General features: G+C 41.4%; 3 protein-coding genes across 4 annotated transcripts; 1 reads left to right on the top strand and 2 right to left on the bottom strand.

Annotated features, from left to right (window-relative positions):
- Nucleotides 1–285: 285 nt before the first annotated feature.
- On the bottom strand, nt 286–4,226 carry eci1 (enoyl-CoA delta isomerase 1). The gene is made up of 7 exons (XM_027284852.1): nt 4,071–4,226; nt 3,347–3,472; nt 2,835–2,962; nt 2,555–2,701; nt 2,348–2,469; nt 1,595–1,773; nt 286–1,487 (listed from the first exon to the last, which is right to left on the bottom strand). The coding sequence occupies exons 1-7, from the start codon at nt 4,111–4,113 to the stop codon at nt 1,321–1,323; spliced, it is 912 nt and encodes a 303-aa protein (XP_027140653.1). The 5' UTR covers nt 4,114–4,226; the 3' UTR covers nt 286–1,320.
- A 1,111-nt stretch (nt 4,227–5,337) lies between these two features.
- LOC104926840 (enoyl-CoA delta isomerase 1, mitochondrial) lies at nt 5,338–10,202 on the bottom strand. Its single transcript, XM_027284853.1, has 7 exons — nt 10,050–10,202; nt 8,565–8,690; nt 7,585–7,712; nt 7,223–7,369; nt 7,016–7,137; nt 6,726–6,904; nt 5,338–6,279 (listed from the first exon to the last, which is right to left on the bottom strand). The coding sequence occupies exons 1-7, from the start codon at nt 10,090–10,092 to the stop codon at nt 6,113–6,115; spliced, it is 912 nt and encodes a 303-aa protein (XP_027140654.1). The 5' UTR covers nt 10,093–10,202; the 3' UTR covers nt 5,338–6,112.
- A 2,526-nt stretch (nt 10,203–12,728) lies between these two features.
- On the top strand, nt 12,729–18,798 carry LOC104926838 (growth hormone secretagogue receptor type 1). 2 transcript variants are annotated; one of them, XM_027284842.1, is made up of 5 exons: nt 12,729–12,867; nt 13,257–13,501; nt 14,924–15,099; nt 15,845–16,646; nt 17,477–18,798. In XM_027284842.1, exons 2-5 carry the CDS (start codon nt 13,384–13,386, stop codon nt 18,217–18,219), a joined length of 1,839 nt encoding a protein of 612 aa, XP_027140643.1. In that variant the 5' UTR covers nt 12,729–12,867; nt 13,257–13,383; the 3' UTR covers nt 18,220–18,798. The 2 variants fall into 2 exon arrangements, with proteins under 2 accessions (XP_027140643.1, XP_027140642.1); XM_027284841.1 differs by having other exon boundaries at nt 12,729–13,501.
- The last annotated feature ends 290 nt before the right edge of the window (nt 18,799–19,088 follow it).

Here is a 19,088-nt window from a genome sequence, read left to right as displayed (position 1 = left end):
TGTCTTTTTTTCACTGTCTGAAGCAACGCAAACAAAAGTCTATTCACTTTTATTGTATTCGGTCTCATGGTGGGAATTATATTTATACCGTTGCACTAGGGAGGGTCCGGGTGGTCACCCCGTGGCGTCACACGGTCTCCTTTTAGGGCCGCCCAAAAAATTCTGGACTGAAAAACAGTTTGAACCTCTAATTCCACATTTCAGTAATGTATCGTTCAAAGTCTTTTCACATGTTTTCAGCAACTATTTTCCAACATATTCATTGTTTTGAAAGAAAACATGGAATTGCCTTTACACTGACTTTAATGACACCAATCAATCCACTGAGCACATACATACATTATGTATTCAAAAACTTCTGGCTAAATAGTTAGAACAATTAAAAGTTCTGTAGATAAATGTTAGAGGTCACAAAGGTATCACCCATTGTGGGCTATTCAGATTACACACCAGCTTACTTTCATTAGTTGTTGTAGCTCTTGAAGGTACAGTAAGGCTAGGCACTTTAATGCTGAAGACCTGTCTGTGACAATAACTACTAAACCCCTCCAATCCAAAAACTGAAGCATGCCGTTTGAGAATAAACACACTAACCACCGTCAGGGCTTAGTGTACGATCAAACAATTACATCATGAAGATGAGCTGCAGAGTCAAGGATCTGAGCACAACTGACGCCAATGAACACAAGAACCTGGAGGTAGATGTGTTTTCAGCTCGTCTTACTCTAATATGAGTACATGGCTATGTTCAAGGCTAAGTCGGATTTTTTTTATTTGGCTGTTCACATTTTGAAATGAGGCCATTATTAGATTCTTGTGTTAGCTGGTCACAGTCCTGAACTGATCCTTATAAGCAAAAGAACAGCATAGACAAAACAAATGTCATATGGAAATAAACATGGAGTCAGAGACCAGAGGTTAGATTCATCAAATTAGTAATGCTAATGTTAGCCCTGGTAAAGATGAAGAAGATGTTACGACTATATTAGATGATAACATGGATATATTTGACTTTCTTGGTGAGGAGGATTGATCTGGACCCATGAAAACATCTATCTCTACCTCCATGTTTGTACTCATGAAGGGATGAACTGTGACGAACGTCAATCTACAGTGACGTAAAGGTTGCATGATTTCTGATACGACCACTTACACACAGAGGATCTGTATCTGATTTAGGTACCACATTAGGAAAGAGGCCCAAATCAGCATGGAGAAGATCAGATTCCATTTGATTTGTGCTGCTCACACTTTCAGGAAAAAGACAAAGAAAAACCGGATGACGTAGCCTGTGTGTCATTTAATGTTTCCCAGTCTCCTCTAGCTCTTTCTCTTTTTAAGCATTTCCAGATACATGCCCAGAGACTTCTGAATGGAGTCTTTGGTGATGAAGTTAACAAAGAACTGGATGTCAGCCTCTCTGTTGGACGTCAGCTTGTCGATGGTTGGCTTCCTCATCATGGACTTGGTGATCTGTCTTGCGTGGTCTGTAAAGTGAACAGATGAACAGTTTGACGTTTGCCTAAAGATTAATAGTTATTAATGTAATCATGTTTAGTATACTGTTTAAGGTGCTATATAATGTCTAATGTACCTGGAATAGCCAACCACTTGGTCACGGTCTTTGTGGCTGTGGTGAGGACCTGGTCTTCAGGTACCAACTGGTCCACCAGTCCTATCTTCAGGGCATCTGAAGAGCTGTACAGCAGCCCCAACTCCAGAGCCATCTCAGTGGTTCTGTGGCCCACTGTGTTAATCATGGTGTCCTTGAACCTGCAGACAGTCAACAATGATCAACTTTGTCTTCATTTCTTTTAGAAAGTTATACAATAATAGGTAGGTATAACACAGTGTACAAAAATATAAGAATGATCACCATCTTTCCAAGAAACAAGAAAACAACTAGACAGTTACGGGGGGGATACAACAAAACAATAATATAGAGCAAGCACATCTGACTCACTAGATTCAATATAAATGTAATATGAATGAATATAAAATGAGTACCAGGTTAGAAAACAACCACCTCAAATATTTGCAGTCTCCACATTGCCCTTCAGGTTATACATTATCTTTTGATGATGCTAATTCATACATATTCATACATACATTTCCATTCCATGGTTGTACATTTGTTGCCTGTGATGAAGGTCATTTTAATAAATTTGACTTTGTTTTTATCACAGATGAGTTGCCCAGAGACGTTGCTCTTGGTGCTGTCCTGTAATGTACTCCAGCACGACGAGTATAGAGGTCCAGTATGAACAGACCCCGATTCCACATTTACATCTTGGGCAGTACTGCTACCACAGCTGTCATTGCTGATGTCATACTTATAATTTCTTACCAAAAAGGTGCTACGATCCCGAGCTGCGTCTCATTAAGGCCGATGCTGTAACGAGGGTTGTCCGCCATTATCCTGTAGTCACACGTAAGAGACATCAAACAGCCACCTGCAGGACTGGAACCCTGTGGAAGGAGTGATGAGGGAGGCTAACAGGTAATCTGCAGGACGTTTGACTTTCATATCTTTCTCTTTGTGTTTTATACGTACATTGATCGCAGCTATAGTGACCATGTTGGAGCTGTAGAGCTTCAGCCACATCTCCTGAACAGCTCTCCAGAACTCTGCACAGTGCTCCGGACTCTTCCCGTACATATCCATGATGTCCAGCCCGGCTGAGAACACTTTAGGCTGGCTCTGGAATGTAGAAACACAAACACACACACACACACACACACACACACACACACACCCTATTAACTAAATAACATTTATTATTTTCACAACGCAACCTGAGCAAAGACACATCTTTAATGAGGTTACACTGTACCGAGGTGAGGATGAGGCCCCGGCAGCTCTTATCCATCTCCAGCTTCTCCACGGCGATGCAGAACTCTGTGAGGAAACCTAAACTGAGACTGTTGACTGGCGGATTCTGCATGTGCATCACCGCCACACCTACAGAGAGACAGAGATGATGATCTCTTTGACATGAAGACTTATACACACAGAGTCTCTCCAGATTAATCCCCAAGTGAAAAGAAATTATGTGAAAACATAGAAATGATTAAGAATGGACAACATTGAATATGAAGTCTCAGCTCAGTGTTTTATAGGAACATAGCTGGTCATCGAGGTCAACAGCAATATCTAATTTACATGGCTTAAGGGTCAGGCTGTTTAATGGTTAGTCTATATACACATAAAGTTAAATAACAAATAAACTATTTTCATATGAGGTCAGATCATTTGTGTGTTTGTGAGAGAGATGTTTAAAATATAAATGAGATAGACAAAGAGATAGAGAGAGAGGAGTGATGGTGAGGATGTTAAAATCTTTACCCGTGCTCTGGTTAAAATCCACTTTGAGTTTAGGTGAGGTGGAGTTGTTCCTCCTCTGAGCGACAAGGACGGGAGACACACACACTCTGCCATGACTGCTGCAGGACGACAGCCGGGAGAGAAGACCTGCACACACACACACACACACACACAGAAGGTGTATTTAGCACATATCAAGACTGAGTTAGACTTGATTATATGTTATATAAGTTATATGGAGGTATAAGGAGTCTGGGTTGGTTGGTGATGAAAGCTGCCTCTATGACATCACCTGCCTCCAGATCAGCCAATCCAGTTGCAGGGTGGATTAGAGGGAGTTCAGTATGTCTAAAGTTCAAACACTCTGCACTAAATTCTGGTTTCAATTAGTTTGAGGGTCTGGTTACACAGTGACAGACCCAGCTGTCCAGCTGAGCAGCAGGGGTGAAGGCAGAGCCAAGGTTAGGGGGCTTTGGGTCAGGCTCAGGGGGGATGTGACCGGGACATGGGAAGCTAGAGCGAGCTCATGAATTCAGAAAAAACAATACTTTTAATAAAAACTTTTTCCGTGAATATGAGATAACAAGACGTTCATTCAGTGACAGCACCTTACAGCAGAGTGTGTGACCTTTGTCACAGTTTGTACCGAGCACAGCTAACAGAGCTAACAGCTACATGACGGTCAAAACAAGTCATGAGTGGACCCGCACGTCACAGCGCGTCTTCACACCGCATGCTCACGTACTTGATACGCCGCACTTGCTCCTCAGCGTAGCTCTCAGCGCCATGTCGTCTTCTTCCGAGCCCGAATGGAGTGCAGCCTTCTTCTTCTCCTTCTCCTTCTTTGTGGTTTTACAACAGCTGTCGTCCTTTTAGAAACATTACTGCCCCCTTCTGGCTTCACTCGTCCACTGTTCCCCCATTCTACTGGAATAATAGCCGCAGCGCGGAGAGTCGCTGCTGGGACGCTCCGCGGCGCGCCCTGTGTGAGTGCTCTCATTGATTAGACTGGCAGCGGCGCAGGCTTACGTACCCGGCGTGTGGGCCTTGACTTGGGTCACACAGGGGCCACGACATGTCGTAGAGGAAGCTGTGGTTAAGTTTCAGGAGAGAGCAGGTGCAGGCTGTCTCAGAGGGAACAGACTTCTTGGAAAACAAAACTGAAATAAATAAAAAAAAACCTTTGTGGAAGTGTCTTAACAATTTGCGAAAGAGACATACTCATAATTTAAAAAGATCTTTATGTTGTTCAAAACACTTGTGAAGAATTCCAACCAGTGGATTAGTATTTATCTACTTCAATGTACTCTAGGCTTAAAATGCTAGCATGTCAGTCTAACGAGTTTATTAAATTAGTTAAAGTTAAACATTAATGATAAGCACAGGAGCATGTTATTGAATATTATTTTGTGAGGTCATAAGTCAGATGGTTAGGTGTCAACCAATGGCTGTATAAAGAATGGACAGTGTATGTGTGACGTCACCTATAGGTTTCTGAAGAAATTACTAATCTAAAAATCGGCTTAGGCGTGGATTGTTGGTGGACCTAAAGCGGGCTGAAAGAGTCCTGTGTGCTCTAATCATCCACCTGTAATGGTACTTACCTGTCAGTCAAAGCAGCCATACACCTTAATATCATTTGAACAGGTGAGTTGTATATAAATTCAAGCTCAGTACAGTTGTCATGAATGGGGAAATTAGCTACAGAGACCAAAACTGTTTTTTGTACCAGGCTGTAAACATGTTTATTTCTGCTGTGAAGTTGGACATTTGAACATGGGGACTTATGGAGACTGAAATGTTCTGGAGCCAGCCTCATGTGGCCACTCAAGGAACTGTAGCTGTTTGCACTTCTGCATTGGCTTCATCTCCCAGCCACAGTTGCTGGTTGCCACTTGGTTTCAATCAACTGCACATTACATTAGCTAGCCCCAGCTTTTAAAATATGATTTGACATTTCAGTCAACAAACCCACTGTCCTGCATGTGTTTTATGAATGGCGATACCACACATTTTCAATTTCATATGTTACTTTTTATTACAGTTTTAACAATACTGGTACAGATACAAATATTGATACTGATCACAAAAAACAAAAACTGATTCATCGTAAGAGTAATTAACTGGAAGTTTCATGCTGATATCTGTCTATCTGTAAATTCGAATCAGTCAGTTACCACTTTTACTATGGAGGAGTTTGTGGAAAAATATGTTTGATCACCCTGACCACTGTGGGAATGCCTCAAAACGACTGTTGAATCTTCGCCAGGGCCTAAGAAGTGTGACTGACTACTCGGTGGAGTTTAGGACATTGGCAGCAGATGCTGGGTGGAATGACCAAGCTCTTCAGGGCGTGTTTTTGAATGGACTCTGTGAGCAACCAAGGATGAATGACTTTGACTCTGGATAACTGGATAACTGCCTGCGTGAGCGACGTAGGGAGAAGGCTGGTCATTTTCAAATGCCCAGTATGACCCAGTGTTCGGTCTGCACCTTCTCAAGTGAAATCTAGAACACAACCTAGTCATGAGGTACAGTCCACCCCATCTCCCGCAACCACCATCCTTAAATTGGATTGTGATGATGATGATGACGATGGTGATGATGATGATGATGAATGATGATGATGATGATGATGATAATGATGATTGCAGTTGTAAATGCTTTTCAGGTACAGTAGTGGTCAGGGCTTAGTGTACAGTCATTTTAAATCAGATGAGCTGTATTCAAGGATCTTTGACAACAATGAACAGATGGTTTGTTTCAGCTGCACTCCCAAAGTTTCCTCTAGCCCCTCTTCTTCTTGAGCATCTCCAGATATGTGCCGAGCATCTTCTGAGTGCTGTCTTTACTGATGAAGCTGATGTATTGCTGCATGTCAGCCTCTCTGATGGACATTATCTTGTCGATGGTTGGCTTCCTCATCATGGACTTGGTGATCCGCCTGGCATGATCTGCAAAGTGAAGAGGGGAACAGTTAGCTCAGACTCTGAAAGTGGAGTTAAATGGACCTCTAGTGACTTTTAGATTGACTCTGGATGGTTCTCACTGACCTGACCAAGTAAACCAATAAAGTGTGTAACAGGTGTTTCTTTTGATACTAATTGTCTTTACTGATTTGCTTCCCTGGGACATCATTGTATTAAACTGGGACCTCTTGTTATTGGTAAGTTTTGAGTCTGTAGCACCTGTGACCACCTGTAACCACCCAACAGTGATGTCATGATACACCCTAGAGTCAACTGCTACCACCACAGCAAGACTTCTACCATTGGAGGTCAGCAAAAACAAAATAGTTACTGATGGTACTGATGACGGTTTAATACTCCAGCAATGCATCATCAATGGGAGGACGAGGTGCAAGAAAATATAGAACAAACCATGTTCTGTGTTGATATACCTGGAATAGCCAACCACTTGGTCATGGTCTTTGTGGCTGTGGCGAGGACCTGGTCTTCAGGTACCAGCTGGTCCACCAGTCCTATCTTCAGGGCATCTGAAGGGTTGTAGAGCAGCCCCAACTCCAGAGTTAGCTCTGTGTTTCTGTGGCCCACTATGGTCGTCATGGCTTCCTTACACCTGCAGACAGCAGCACTATTTGTTTACTACAGTCAACGATGAGTTATTATTTGTTTGATGTAATGCTAAAACTATCATCATCAAGAACATGACCACTTCTATCTTTCTTACCAAACAGGTACTACGATGCCAAACTGCGTCTCATTAAAGCCGATGCTGTAACGAGGGTTGTCCGCCATTATCCTGTAGTCACACGAAAGAGACATCAGACAGCCACCTGCAGGACTGGAACCCTGTGGAAGGAGTGATGAGGTAGGCTAACAGGTAATCTGCAGGACGTTTGACTTTCATATCTTTCTCTTTGTGTTTTATACGTACATTGATCGCAGCTATAGTGACCATGTTGGAGCTGTAGAGCTTCAGCCACATCTCCTGAACAGCTCTCCAGAACTCTTCATACTGCTCTAGTTTCTTCCCGTACATATCCATGATGTCCAGCCCGGCTGAGAATACTTTAGGCTGGCTCTGGAATGTAGAAACACACACACACACACACACACACACACTTAGGTTAAACGGTCAATTTGAAAGTGAAAGTGATTCACTGATTCTAAAACGAAAAAAACGATCGTCACTACAATCCAGTTAGAATCATTTCTACAGCTGACTTTAACTTCCTCCTAATACAAACAAACACATCACATGTTAAACCTCAAAGGCTCTGCTGCTTTAAACTGTACCGAGGTGAGGATGAGGCCCCGGCAGCTCTTATCCATCTCCAGCTTCTCCATGGCGATGCAGAACTCTGTGAGGAAACCTAAACTGAGACTGTTGACTGGCGGATTCTGCATGTGCATCACCGCCACACCTACAGAGAGACAGAGATGATGATCTCTTTGACATGAAGACTTATACACACAGAGTCTCTCCAGATTAATCCCCAAGTGAAAAGAAATTATGTGAAAACATAGAAATGATTAAGAATGGACAACATTGAATATGAAGTCTCAGCTCAGTGTTTTATAGGAACATAGCTGGTCATCGAGGTCAACAGCAATATCTAATTCACATGGCTTAAGGGCCAGGCTGTTTAATGGTTAGTCTTGTGGTACCGGACAGATTGCATCGGAGATCTCAGATCGTCTTAGGATTTCTAAATGCAGAGTGATTAATTGGTGGCATGGCATGGCTGGAATATAGTTCTCCCTCCGTTCTCCTCCCTCGTGCATTAAAACAACCTGGACATGAAGCTTTTTATACTTTGTAACACAGAGGACTTTTTAAAAGACCGATAAAGGTTCAGCATTGTTAAAAAGTACATGACTTCTAATGTGTCACAAATATGTAACTGCTCAAATGACTGCTTGGTTCCCTAATGGAGTGCTTTTTTCAAACTCTTAAATTGCTTTCAGTTTTAGCAACATGAGCTTGAGGGAAGTCCCCAAACTGTCTTCAACAAACAGTTCAGAGACTGACTTGTAAGTTTATCTCTTTGTAAGTTGAGTAAGGGACACAAAAAGCAGCCATGTGATGATGCAGACATTTTTTCCAGACAGAAGACGAAAGCTAAAAGGACACATTGAAATCTCTTAAAAAAGAGAATGATGAATGTTTGTAAAGCAAGTTTAGAGATAATTATTGAAAAATATTTATGAAAACTGACAAAACAATTCAGCTGTGTCGTAAAGAGGAGTGATGGTGAGGATGTTAAAATCTTTACCCGTGCTCTGGTTAAAATCCACTTTGAGTTTAGGTGAGGTGGAGTTGTTCCTCCTCTGAGCGACGAGGACGGGAGACACACACACTCTGCCATGACTGCTGCAGGACGACAGCCGGGAGAGAAGACCTGCACACACACACACACACGCAGAGGCTTACTTTAAAATTAAATTTGGATCATTATTGAAGATGCACCTAAACATTTAATGCAATGTTACACACATTGTGCATTCAATCTATCAGTTCCATCCATCAGACAAATCTGTATACAAGTTATATACTGTAAGGTGTAAATAGAGCATACTGTTACAGGGTGCTGTTTTCGATGTTTTTTGTTATTGATAAAAATAGATTAAATAGTGAGGTTTTTGTTTCTGGTTTTGTTCTGTGACTTAGTAAAGAATAGGCTCTGGTAGAGTCTTTTTGTTATATTTATTTGTTCTTTTAAACAGCACTCGTGTGCCCTTTTTGTTCCATTTTTCCTCACCACCTTTTGTTAAATTAAGAAAATAAATGGACAAACCTAAAGCCAGTGTCATTTACTTTTTATTTCTTATCCCTTTCTATGTTACGGCTCACTTAACGAGCCGGGTCGTAACAATACAGCTTGTTTTATTTTTCTATATCTTCTATTTTTCTATTTTATTTGTATTCATGTATATTTTCTTATCTCATCACATCATAACTTGAGCTGCTGTAACAAGAGAATTGCCCCGGTGTGAGATCAATAAAGTCTTTGTTGTCTTATCAGTGTAAGATTGACCTTTACGAGCAGCTTGTGTGTGATTACTGTGTTCAGAACAGGAACCAGGACCTCATTCAAACAATAATTATTTTCATTATCAATTCATCTGCTGAATACTTTCCTGATTATTTGCTTGAATTGTTGAACTTCTCTATAAAAGTAATGATAGTACATAGTAATAGTACATAGTTCATGGAGCGGTAATTAAAAAAGATGTTCAAGGACATGAGAGACAGGTTAAGGGAAGTGTCATTTTGGACAAGAAACATAATGTTCATTACAAGGGGAAAATCGAAAAAGGAAATTGTTAGTGGGAAGATGTCCGAGACAGCCCATTTTGAGAAAGAATTGTATAAGAACCACCTGACAGAGCTCCTCAGGGAGCCTTTTCTCTGTAACCCTCTTGTGTGTTGCACTGTTAAATGCTCCTTCTTGTACAAGAATAATAAATTCAACTTAAACTTTGATACTCTGAATCCAGTCCTCCTTATTCAAAGGTTGTTCTTAAAAAAATCTTGTAACAGGAGCCACAGATATTCCACTTTAAATTGTTATTAAATTATTAAAATAGTTGCTTTTCTGTCGATTAACTAATAAAATAATCAACTAATCATTGCAGCTCTACTGTTATGTCACTGTTGCTCTACATAAAATGCCTGCAAAGATGTGTGTCCACCTCAAAGTTCTTCTCTTATCTAGTCGAAGACCTGGCCCTCCCTTAAAGTTAACATACACACATACCTGATAAGATGCTCTTGTTCTTCAGCGTAGCTCTCAATGCCATCTTGTCTTGCTCATAACATGCATGAGACAGAAAACTGTTGCTTCTGCAAAGTCAACACTGGATTTATAAGCATCCATGGGAGTGACCAGGAGGCCAAAAAAAGAAAAAAGAGAGAGAGGTTTGTTCACTTTCACTGCTCTCTTTCTCTTTCTCTTTCTCAGTTTTCTCTTTCTCTCTCTCTCTCTCTCTCTCTGTGTGTGTGTGTGTGTGTGTGTGTGTGTGTGTCTGTGTAGAGTACATTGTGTTTCTGAAGGAGAGGCCCCACTGAACAACCATTTCCCGTAAGTGTATCACGTTGATTTTCTGCTGCTGTTCCTCTTTAGCAGAGCAGCAGCAGGTCCAGAGTCTATTCTCTGATGCCCTTTGCAGGAAAACTGCTACAATAATGTCTTCATACTGCTCACTTTAATGAGAGAAGTGAATGTCAGAATAGATTATATTTGTTTATCTCACATCATAGTTACTGAAGTAAATATTGAACTCATATCACAAATCTCAAATGTCTCTCTGTTGGCCTGGTTTCACCAAAGATGATCTCTAACAAGTGATATGAGGAGAAAATGTCTAAACTTTGGAAATTTATGGGAATACTAAGCTCCCTAGCAATGTTATGTATTCACTTAGTTTCCACTGTAAATCTAAAATTGGCTCCACCTACAGAGCATCATGATGGGGTCATGCTGGACATTACTGCTGTTTGTTATAACAATGACAGTTGCTTTTCTCTCATAATCACTGGAGATAAAGAGTGGGACTTAATCGGCTCAACTGCTGGTTTTCTGGTGGACAGTTCGCTGAAGAGTCAGCAGGGTTCTTCCCGGGTCCTAGTCACTTTTACACATATAAACTGGGTGATTTTTCTCATGTAGGTGTACTGTTGTTTGTCCATTTAATCATATTTATGATGTTATTTTCAAGTGTTGAATCAAACAAAAGAAGTTGTGTTTATGGTTGTTCCTGTTTTCCAGGTAAAGCTGTTTGTTCATTGAGTTGGAATCAACCCCGCAGATTTATCATGTGGCCCTTTGGAGGGGATCGACCATCATGTTGGGCACCACCGGACTAAAACCAAAGCAACTAAACCACCTTAACCAGCTACAACAGTGTGTTCTGAGTTTGTCAGACCAGAGAAGAAAGTGTTATTAACCACCCAGCCAAAATTGAATGATTAAAAATATCGACAACTTTATGAAATTAGGTGTCAAAATCAGGTAAAAATGAATTCTCAGCTCCAGGCTGAAACCACGCCCACTCATGGCAGCAGTCAAGCAGCCATCTTGAAGCGACTGAAACGTGCCAGATGAGTTCAGAAAATGACATGACTAACTTTGAAACACTCTGAGTGAGACGAATTCATCTCTATCTCTCTGCTAGGGGTGCAGGGGTATGCTCAGGGTGGCCTCAGCGTGTCATCGAGCCACCCTTTAAGGACTGCCCACAAAGTCCTGGATTGAAAACATTTTGAAGCTCTAACTCCCACAAAGTCCTGGATTGAAAACATTTTGAAGCTCTAACTCCACCTTCAGTCTTTTCACACGTTTTTAGCAACTATTTTCCAACATATTTAATGTGTTTTGAAAGAGGGGTAGGGCATTCAGTAAAATCAAATCAAATCAAATCAAATCAAATCAAATCAATTTTATCTGTATAGCCCAAAGTCACAAAGTACATTTGCCTCAGAGGGCTTTACAATCTGTACAGGGAGTGACACCCTCTGTCCTTAGACCCTCGGTTCGAGTGAGGAAAAACTTGCCCACCAAACACCCTTTTAACAGGGAAAAATTGTGGAAGAAACCTCAGGAAGAGCCACAGAGGAGGGATCCCTCTCCCCAGGACGACAGACGTGCAATGGATGTCATGTGTACAGGACAAATCAACACATACAATTACAATGACTGACAAAATGACAATGAATCACAATGAATGATAAAAATGATTACAGTAACAGATATGGTAGTAATAATGACAGTAATATATGTATGGACGTCGTGCAGGATCCAGCAGCAGCCACGATCCACGAGAACTGTGGACGACAGAGCACAGAAACTCGGGGAAGTTTGGTTAGTAACATGCATTAATGAGAATGTCACAGATGGAGAGATAGAGAGAGAGAGAGAGAGAGAGAGAGAGAGAGAGAGAGAGAGAGAGAGAGAGAGAGGGTTTTCGGTAAGGGAGATGTGACTGCATCTTCAACCAATACCGTGCCTGGCTAGGCATAACCCTGGGTGGGGGGTGGAGTCCCCCGGTGGTCTAGTCCTATGGCAGCATAACTAAGGGATGACCTGAGCCAGCCCTAACTATAGGCTTTATCAAAAAGGAAAGTCTTAAGTCTATTCTTAAAAGTGTTGACCGTGTCTGCCTCCCGAAAACCAAGAATGGTAGTTTGTTCCACAGAAGAGGAGCCTGATAGCTGAAAGCTCTGGCGCCCAATCTACTTTTGGAAGCTATAGGAACCACAAGGAACCCAGCGTCCTGAGAGCGCAGTGTTCTAGAGGGGTAGTAAGGTATTATGAGCTCTTTTAGATAAGATGGTGCCTGACCATGAAGAAATTTGTAAGTAAGGAGAAGAATTTTAAATTCTATTCTAGATTTAATAGGTAGGTAAAAGATGAATCAGAGAGGAAGAGAGAGAAAGCAATGAGAGGGGGGAGTGAGTGAGGGGAGAGATAGATGTATATATGTGTGTGTGTGTGTGTGTGTGTGTGTGTTGGTGTATAAGACCCGGACAAAGCACACGCGTGTGACCATCGCAGACACTGAAGCTCCTCTCAGTCAGTGAGTGTATTATTTCACCTTACCTAATTGAAAATGTATGTTTTTGTTTTGGTGCCTGTGTGTGCGTGTGTGTGTGTGTGTGTGTGTGTGTGTAATTTTTGTATCTGTAAACACTAATGTATAGTTATAAGTCCAGATTGGTTTGTGGGTGGTTTGATGTGGTTTTTTGTGTGTGTGTGTCTTAATAAATGTTTACCATAAGACAAACATGAGGTAAACAGTGGCATGTAGTGTTGAGTTTAACTGTCTTAAACGTCTATGATTGTATAACTGCATGTTTGTTTATTTCATCACAGTAGGTAAGATTTGCATGTATGATTTTCTTGTAAATGTCTTAATGTTAATTCTCTTTTGTTGTGTCACTTCTCCATCTCGTCCATTGCCTTCAGTGTTAGCTGTGATCGAGCATCATAGGAAATCCATCGCTCTGCGTCACCTCTTCACCCTGTAACCTGGGGGACACACCTCTCCCCTGCCGCTTTCACTTTTATCTGTCAGACCCCATCCTGTGTCATCATGGATCTTTTGGGAGACATGGGCAGCGGCTGTGACGATGAAAACTGCAGCCTTGCAGAGAACTGTCTGAACCAAGAGTGCCATTGGGAGGAACCTGTCTTTGGATTGATTGAGTTAGGTGGGTAAAAGCAAAAATGTACTATTGTGTAAAGTTTTGTAAATTAAATTTTAAACCTGCAGCAGGCAAAAACCTTTGAAGGAAACAAAACAACACAAAAATCGATTGATATGGTGTCCCATCACCTTGTTGACTCTGACCTTTAACTTGTCAGACTGAAGGATATTGTGGTATCTGGACAGTACAACTCAAAACCTTCCACCATTAGATCTTTTCCCTCTTGCCTTTGATATTAAAGTTTAATTTAATAGTTTTGGTAAATATGTGACTTAATTGAGAGATCATTACCACTCTCCTGTCTGTACGGTAAATATGAAGCTATCACCAGCAGCTGGTTAGCTCTGCTTAGCATGAAAGGCCTATGAAAGGCCCATCTAGTGGTGAGGCTGCAGATTGCAACCAACTGTGGCATCACATACTCCTGTGCACCAATCAGGATTTAGCATCAGCATGTAACTTTATTTTTTAGTAATTTGCCTTTGTTTGACAGGAAATATGGGAAGTGTTGGGGATTCCAAATGGTTTAGAGGGGCACCAAACTGTGTTGGTGCAATCTATTAGTTTTGGCTATGAGGTTTATAAAAGTTGAAAATGACGCCTTCACCTGTTACAAGTAGCTTTAACATGACATAAAATTGGTTATTTATTTTTCCACTAATCAGATTATTGGTGGTTCGATCCCCGGCTCCTCCGGTCCACATATCGAAGTGTCCTTGGGCAAGATACTGAACCCCAAATTGCTCCCGAAGGCTGTGCCATCAGTGTGTGAATGTGTATGAATTAACTCCTCAAACTGATGAGCAGTTGGCACCTTGCATGGCAGCCAATGACATCAGTGTATGAATGTGTGTGAATGTGTGAATGAAATACGTACTGTAAAGCGCTTTGAGTGGTTGGAAGACTAGAAAGGAGATATATAAGTACAGTCCATTTACCATTTATTTTATGGTATAAAAGTTACACACTATTGCTATGAAAGACATTTAATGCAGTCATGATCAGTAACAAATAAAAGAAATTGTACAGTTACAAGAATATAAGACTGACAATGAAGGAATGATTTTAGTTAAACTCTTATTAAACAAATCTGGATATTTTTGTTTGTTTACACATTACCTTCGTTTTGTTGATTTTTTACCTTTTGACAGAGCCGGGCTAGCTGTTTCCCCCTTTCTTCAGTCTTTGGGCTAAGCTAAGCTAACTGCCTGCTGGCAGTAACTTCATATTTAATGTACAAACATGAGTCTGGTATTAATCTTCTCATCTAACTATCAGCAAGAAAACAAATAAGCATATTTCCCCAACTATTCCATTAAATTCAGTGTATGCATGGTATATGATTCAATAGTTTACCATTCTAATGTAATGTAGTGAAGTAAATACACAATGGCACTGATATTACATCAATATTTTATATTCTAGTGTGTGTGACTGTCATTTACATTCCACTGATGCTCTTCGGCCTGCTGGGAAACATACTAACAATTCTGGTGGTTTGGCTGCGTCCTCACATGAGAAGTTCTACGTACCTCTACTTGAGCAGCATGGCCGTTAGTGATCTGTTGATACTGCTACTGCTGCCTCTGGATCTGTACAAGGTACACACACACACACACACACACACACAGACACACACAGACACACACACACACACACACACACACACACACACACACACACATTGTTGAAGAAGACATAATGCATTTGTTTCCTTTTGAGAATCGTGTTCCAGCAGTGGTTTAAAAAAGCCCTGCTGCTACATAACATGTCATTATATCATACTCAGAGTGGTCCTCTATCATTTCCTCTGCAATCAAATGATAGGTGTAAAATAAATAATGAGCATTTAAAAAACAAATTGATTAAGAATTATTGTTAAAATCTGAAATTTGTTTATCCTCAACTGTTATTCTAACAGTGACCTAAAAAATCAGAGGTGACTGATGTATCCGTCCCATCAACATCATATTTAGTGGCCACAGAAGCATTAAATCTATGCGTACACTCTTACATTTCCCTTAATAGAACTGACTAGGATCGAGAGGATGGAAGTATTTGGAGTTTATCCTCTGGGGACATTGAATAACACTGCAGTCCCTAAAGCCACTCTATCACATGTGTACATCCTGAATACTAATGCAAGCTAGGTAGTTTTATACTGCTAATTCTCTCTGCCGGTTCTGGTCTGACCACATGTTCACTGTCAGTCCCACCTTTGTGTTACGCTATTTCAGTTGACACATGTATCATCCTATCATTGATCCTTGGCTAAACCCACTGTCTTGTACTGTTCTTGTAAATGAAGATGTCGTCATCGTAGAATAATCGCTCTGTCTCTCTCAGCTCTGGAGGCCCAGTCCCTGGCTCTTAGGAGACCTTGTCTGTAAGCTGACAATGTTCCTCTCAGAGTGCTGCACCTTCTGCACCATCCTCCACATCACCTTCCTCTCCCTGGAAAGGTACGTGGCGGTCTGTTGGCCAATAACCGCCAAGACCCTGGTGACACGGCGCAGAACCAGAACTCTCATCGGCTGCCTCTGGCTGGGTGCGGCTGTCAGTGCGGCACCAGTGTTGGTCATGGTTGGAGTGGAGGATGTTGAAGGAGAGGAGCTAGTGCTTAGTGGATGGAGAGAGGGCGGAGGGTTGACAGGCATTGAAGGAGATCAGGCAGGATTTATGATAGGTGGAATGGACAGAGGAAGTGGACATATAACCTCGATGGATGGAGGATTAGAGGGAATGCATTGGGGAGAACAAGAGAAAAATGGATGGGGTGAAGGAATTGGGGAGTTAAAATGGTTTGGAGAGAGCACAACAGAAGAAGGAGATGAGAAACAAGGAGCTAACGGAGGAGGTGAAGATGAAGGAAAGCGGCAAAACAAAATGAGAGAAGATGAGGGAGGAGGAATGGAAGAAGGTGTCGATGGAGGTCATGGAATAAAGATTGACAGGAGAGAGTGCCGCTGTACTCACTATGCCATCTCGTCCGGCCTGTTGTCGGCCATGATGATTCTGTCCAACATGTACTTCCTGGTACCACTCTGCATCCTGGGCCTGGTCTACAGCCTGATTGGACGGACACTGTGGCTCCGTCCACGAAGCAGCCGTAGAGACCAGAGTCACCGGCACACTGTCAAAATGCTGGGTGAGAAACACACACTCGCCATGAGACCTACTTACCTTATTTATTGTAGAACCCTGTTTCCAAAAAAGTTGGCATGCTCAATAAAATGTAAACAGAAATCCCATCCATGGTCCATGATTTCCAAGTAGAATTTCATATTTTGACTCTTCAGCCCATAGGACAGTTTAACATTTCACCTCACTCCATCTGAAATGAGCTCTCGCCCACAGAAGGGGGTGGCATTTCTGGATTTGGTTCATATATGGTTTCCTTTTTGCATGGCAGAGTTCCAACTTGAGTGTTCCTCAGCCCATGCAGTTATGTCCACTACTTGTCTGTTGTCTTGTCTTGTCTTGTCTGTTTTTGATGCAGTCTTCAGTCCTGTCCCCTGTGTACAGAGATTTACTCACATTCTCTGAATCTTTTAATGATATTATGAACTATAGACAGTGAAATTCACATACTCTTTTTAGTTTTATGTCGAGAAACAATATTTTGTTGCTCTGCCAGCTCAGTCTTTCACAGAATGGTGGCAATGATCTGAGCTCACAGCCCGGGCTGCTCGACTAACGAACTGAGCTACCATTAGCTAACAGCAGCAACAGTTTGCAGCAGTTTTCTGTCTATCAGGAATTTCTGTGAATCTGTAAATCCTGAACACAAAGTTACACAGTGCAAGAACAGACGGATGGGGGGGCAGAGTAGGAATTGACTTCTTAATTACAGGTGTAACATCTGGATTTATTAGTGTAAGAGACAACTTTCACCACCTTTGCTTCAAGCATTAATGATACTGATGTCCTCCACATTTTGTGCTCATCATCGCCCTTCTGTCTATTTATTTTATCCAGGTGTGATCGTCTTGGCATTTGTCTTGTGCTGGCTGCCCTTTCATGTGGGCCGGACCATTTTCTCTCTTTCTCTGGGCTACGGTTCTGACAGACAGGAAACATCCACGGATGCAAACTCACACTTAGATATTAACGCTCTCTCTGACGTCAGCACAGACACAAACATCAACACAGACACTGCTACTAAACCCATTATCCACTCAGATTTAGAAACGCACTTCAAGACCACGTCCAAGACCGGAAAGATGACTGCACACGTTCACGGAGAGAGAGATCAAATGTTCTGTGATATCTGTGCAAATAAAAAGGTCAAGATGAACACACACGCTGATGTAGACACACACTTGGCTGAATCTGATGATACGAGCACACACAAACACTTCTATTCTCACGTTATATCACAACACACAAGCACTAGCACTGACACGAATAAACATAATGTTACAGCACGTGGTGATACACAGCTTTCTGCGACACCGACTGAGTTGTACAGCGATAATACACACAATGACACGTACACACCGCCTGACGCACACATGTACTTTATGTACTATCTGTCCCAGTATTTCAACCTGGTGTCCTCTGTCCTCTTCTACCTCAGTGCTGCTGTCAACCCTTTATTGTACAACCTGATGTCTGCCAGATATAGACATGCTGTGCACAGCCTCATACACACGCGCGCTGACACACACTCTCACCGACTGCACACGCTCACGGCACGGCACTCCACAACTACTTTATAAGGGCAAATATGTATTTTGGTGGTAGGGCTACTCTGTTATTTATATTTGGACCATAGATTGTGCGTTATTTATTTAATTTTAGCAGTGTCTTACTGTATGTCTTCACATGTTTTAAAGCACAGCTGACAAACCTGTACTTTTCATAATATGTATATTTGTACAGAAGAAACTTTATGTGTACGTAAGTTTAATTACAGTAACAGTGTGCCTGCTCAAAATATAAATGCACTTCCACAAACACCCACCCACACACACACACACACACACACACAGAATAGGGCTATCATTTTGATGTATGTAGTTTCATATAAACTGATGTGTTTTCATATAATATATATTAGATTATGTATCCTGATGTGTCAGATAATATGTATATATATCAGATGATATAAATGCCTTTATTCGATTCACACTTTTATCACCTCTGTGGAGGAGGTCATGTTTTGGTCCATGTTCTTCTCTCTGTCCGTCAGCAGGAAAACACCTCAGAATGGATTTCCTGAAGTTCAGTGGACAGACTGGCCTCGGGCATAGGGACAATTGATTTGATTGAGTCGGTAATACAGGCCATATCTGTCCAGAGATCAGGGTTTGTTTGTTTTTTAGAACTGTGTTTATAAAAAGTAAAGAATTCATTTCAAATCAGTATGAGAAATGTTCAAAATAAAAAATAAAAAAATCATATTATAGTAATTTCTGTTGCAGTATTTGTTATATTTGTGTCATGTTTTGCTCCAATTTAACACGAGACATTCAATGCCAAGATATTTATCTATTAAGTATTGTTTCATACGAGATATGAAACTGCTTCTGTTCATTTTTGTAACTTTTATTTGTTTATTATAGGCCCTGCTTGCTATGTACTTATG

This window comes from Larimichthys crocea, chromosome XII (genome assembly GCF_000972845.2).
Source record: "Larimichthys crocea isolate SSNF chromosome XII, L_crocea_2.0, whole genome shotgun sequence".
Lineage (NCBI taxonomy): Eukaryota > Metazoa > Chordata > Actinopteri > Sciaenidae > Larimichthys > Larimichthys crocea.
Note: the sequence above shows the minus strand (reverse complement) of the source record. Positions and strands in the feature narration are given on the sequence as shown.

Coding starts and splice junctions, on each gene's coding strand:
- LOC104926840 (XM_027284853.1), bottom strand. CDS start 10,092: ATGGCATTGAGAGCTACGCTGAAGAACAAGAGCATCTTATCAG. Junction 7,713..8,564: donor GGATTTTAACCAGAGCACGG/GTAAAGATTTTA, acceptor GTCTCTCTGTAG/GTGTGGCGGTGATGCACATG. Junction 7,370..7,584: donor GGGGCCTCATCCTCACCTCG/GTACAGTTTAAA, acceptor TCTACATTCCAG/AGCCAGCCTAAAGTATTCTC.
- eci1 (XM_027284852.1), bottom strand. CDS start 4,113: ATGGCGCTGAGAGCTACGCTGAGGAGCAAGTGCGGCGTATCAA. Junction 2,470..2,554: donor TCACTATAGCTGCGATCAAT/GTACGTATAAAA, acceptor CTCCTTCCACAG/GGTTCCAGTCCTGCAGGTGG. Junction 1,488..1,594: donor CAAGTGGTTGGCTATTCCAG/GTACATTAGACA, acceptor TTCACTTTACAG/ACCACGCAAGACAGATCACC.
- LOC104926838 (XM_027284842.1), top strand. CDS start 13,384: ATGGATCTTTTGGGAGACATGGGCAGCGGCTGTGACGATGAAAACTGC. Junction 13,502..14,923: donor CTTTGGATTGATTGAGTTAG/GTGGGTAAAAGC, acceptor TTTATATTCTAG/TGTGTGTGACTGTCATTTAC. Junction 16,647..17,476: donor GCACACTGTCAAAATGCTGG/GTGAGAAACACA, acceptor TATTTTATCCAG/GTGTGATCGTCTTGGCATTT.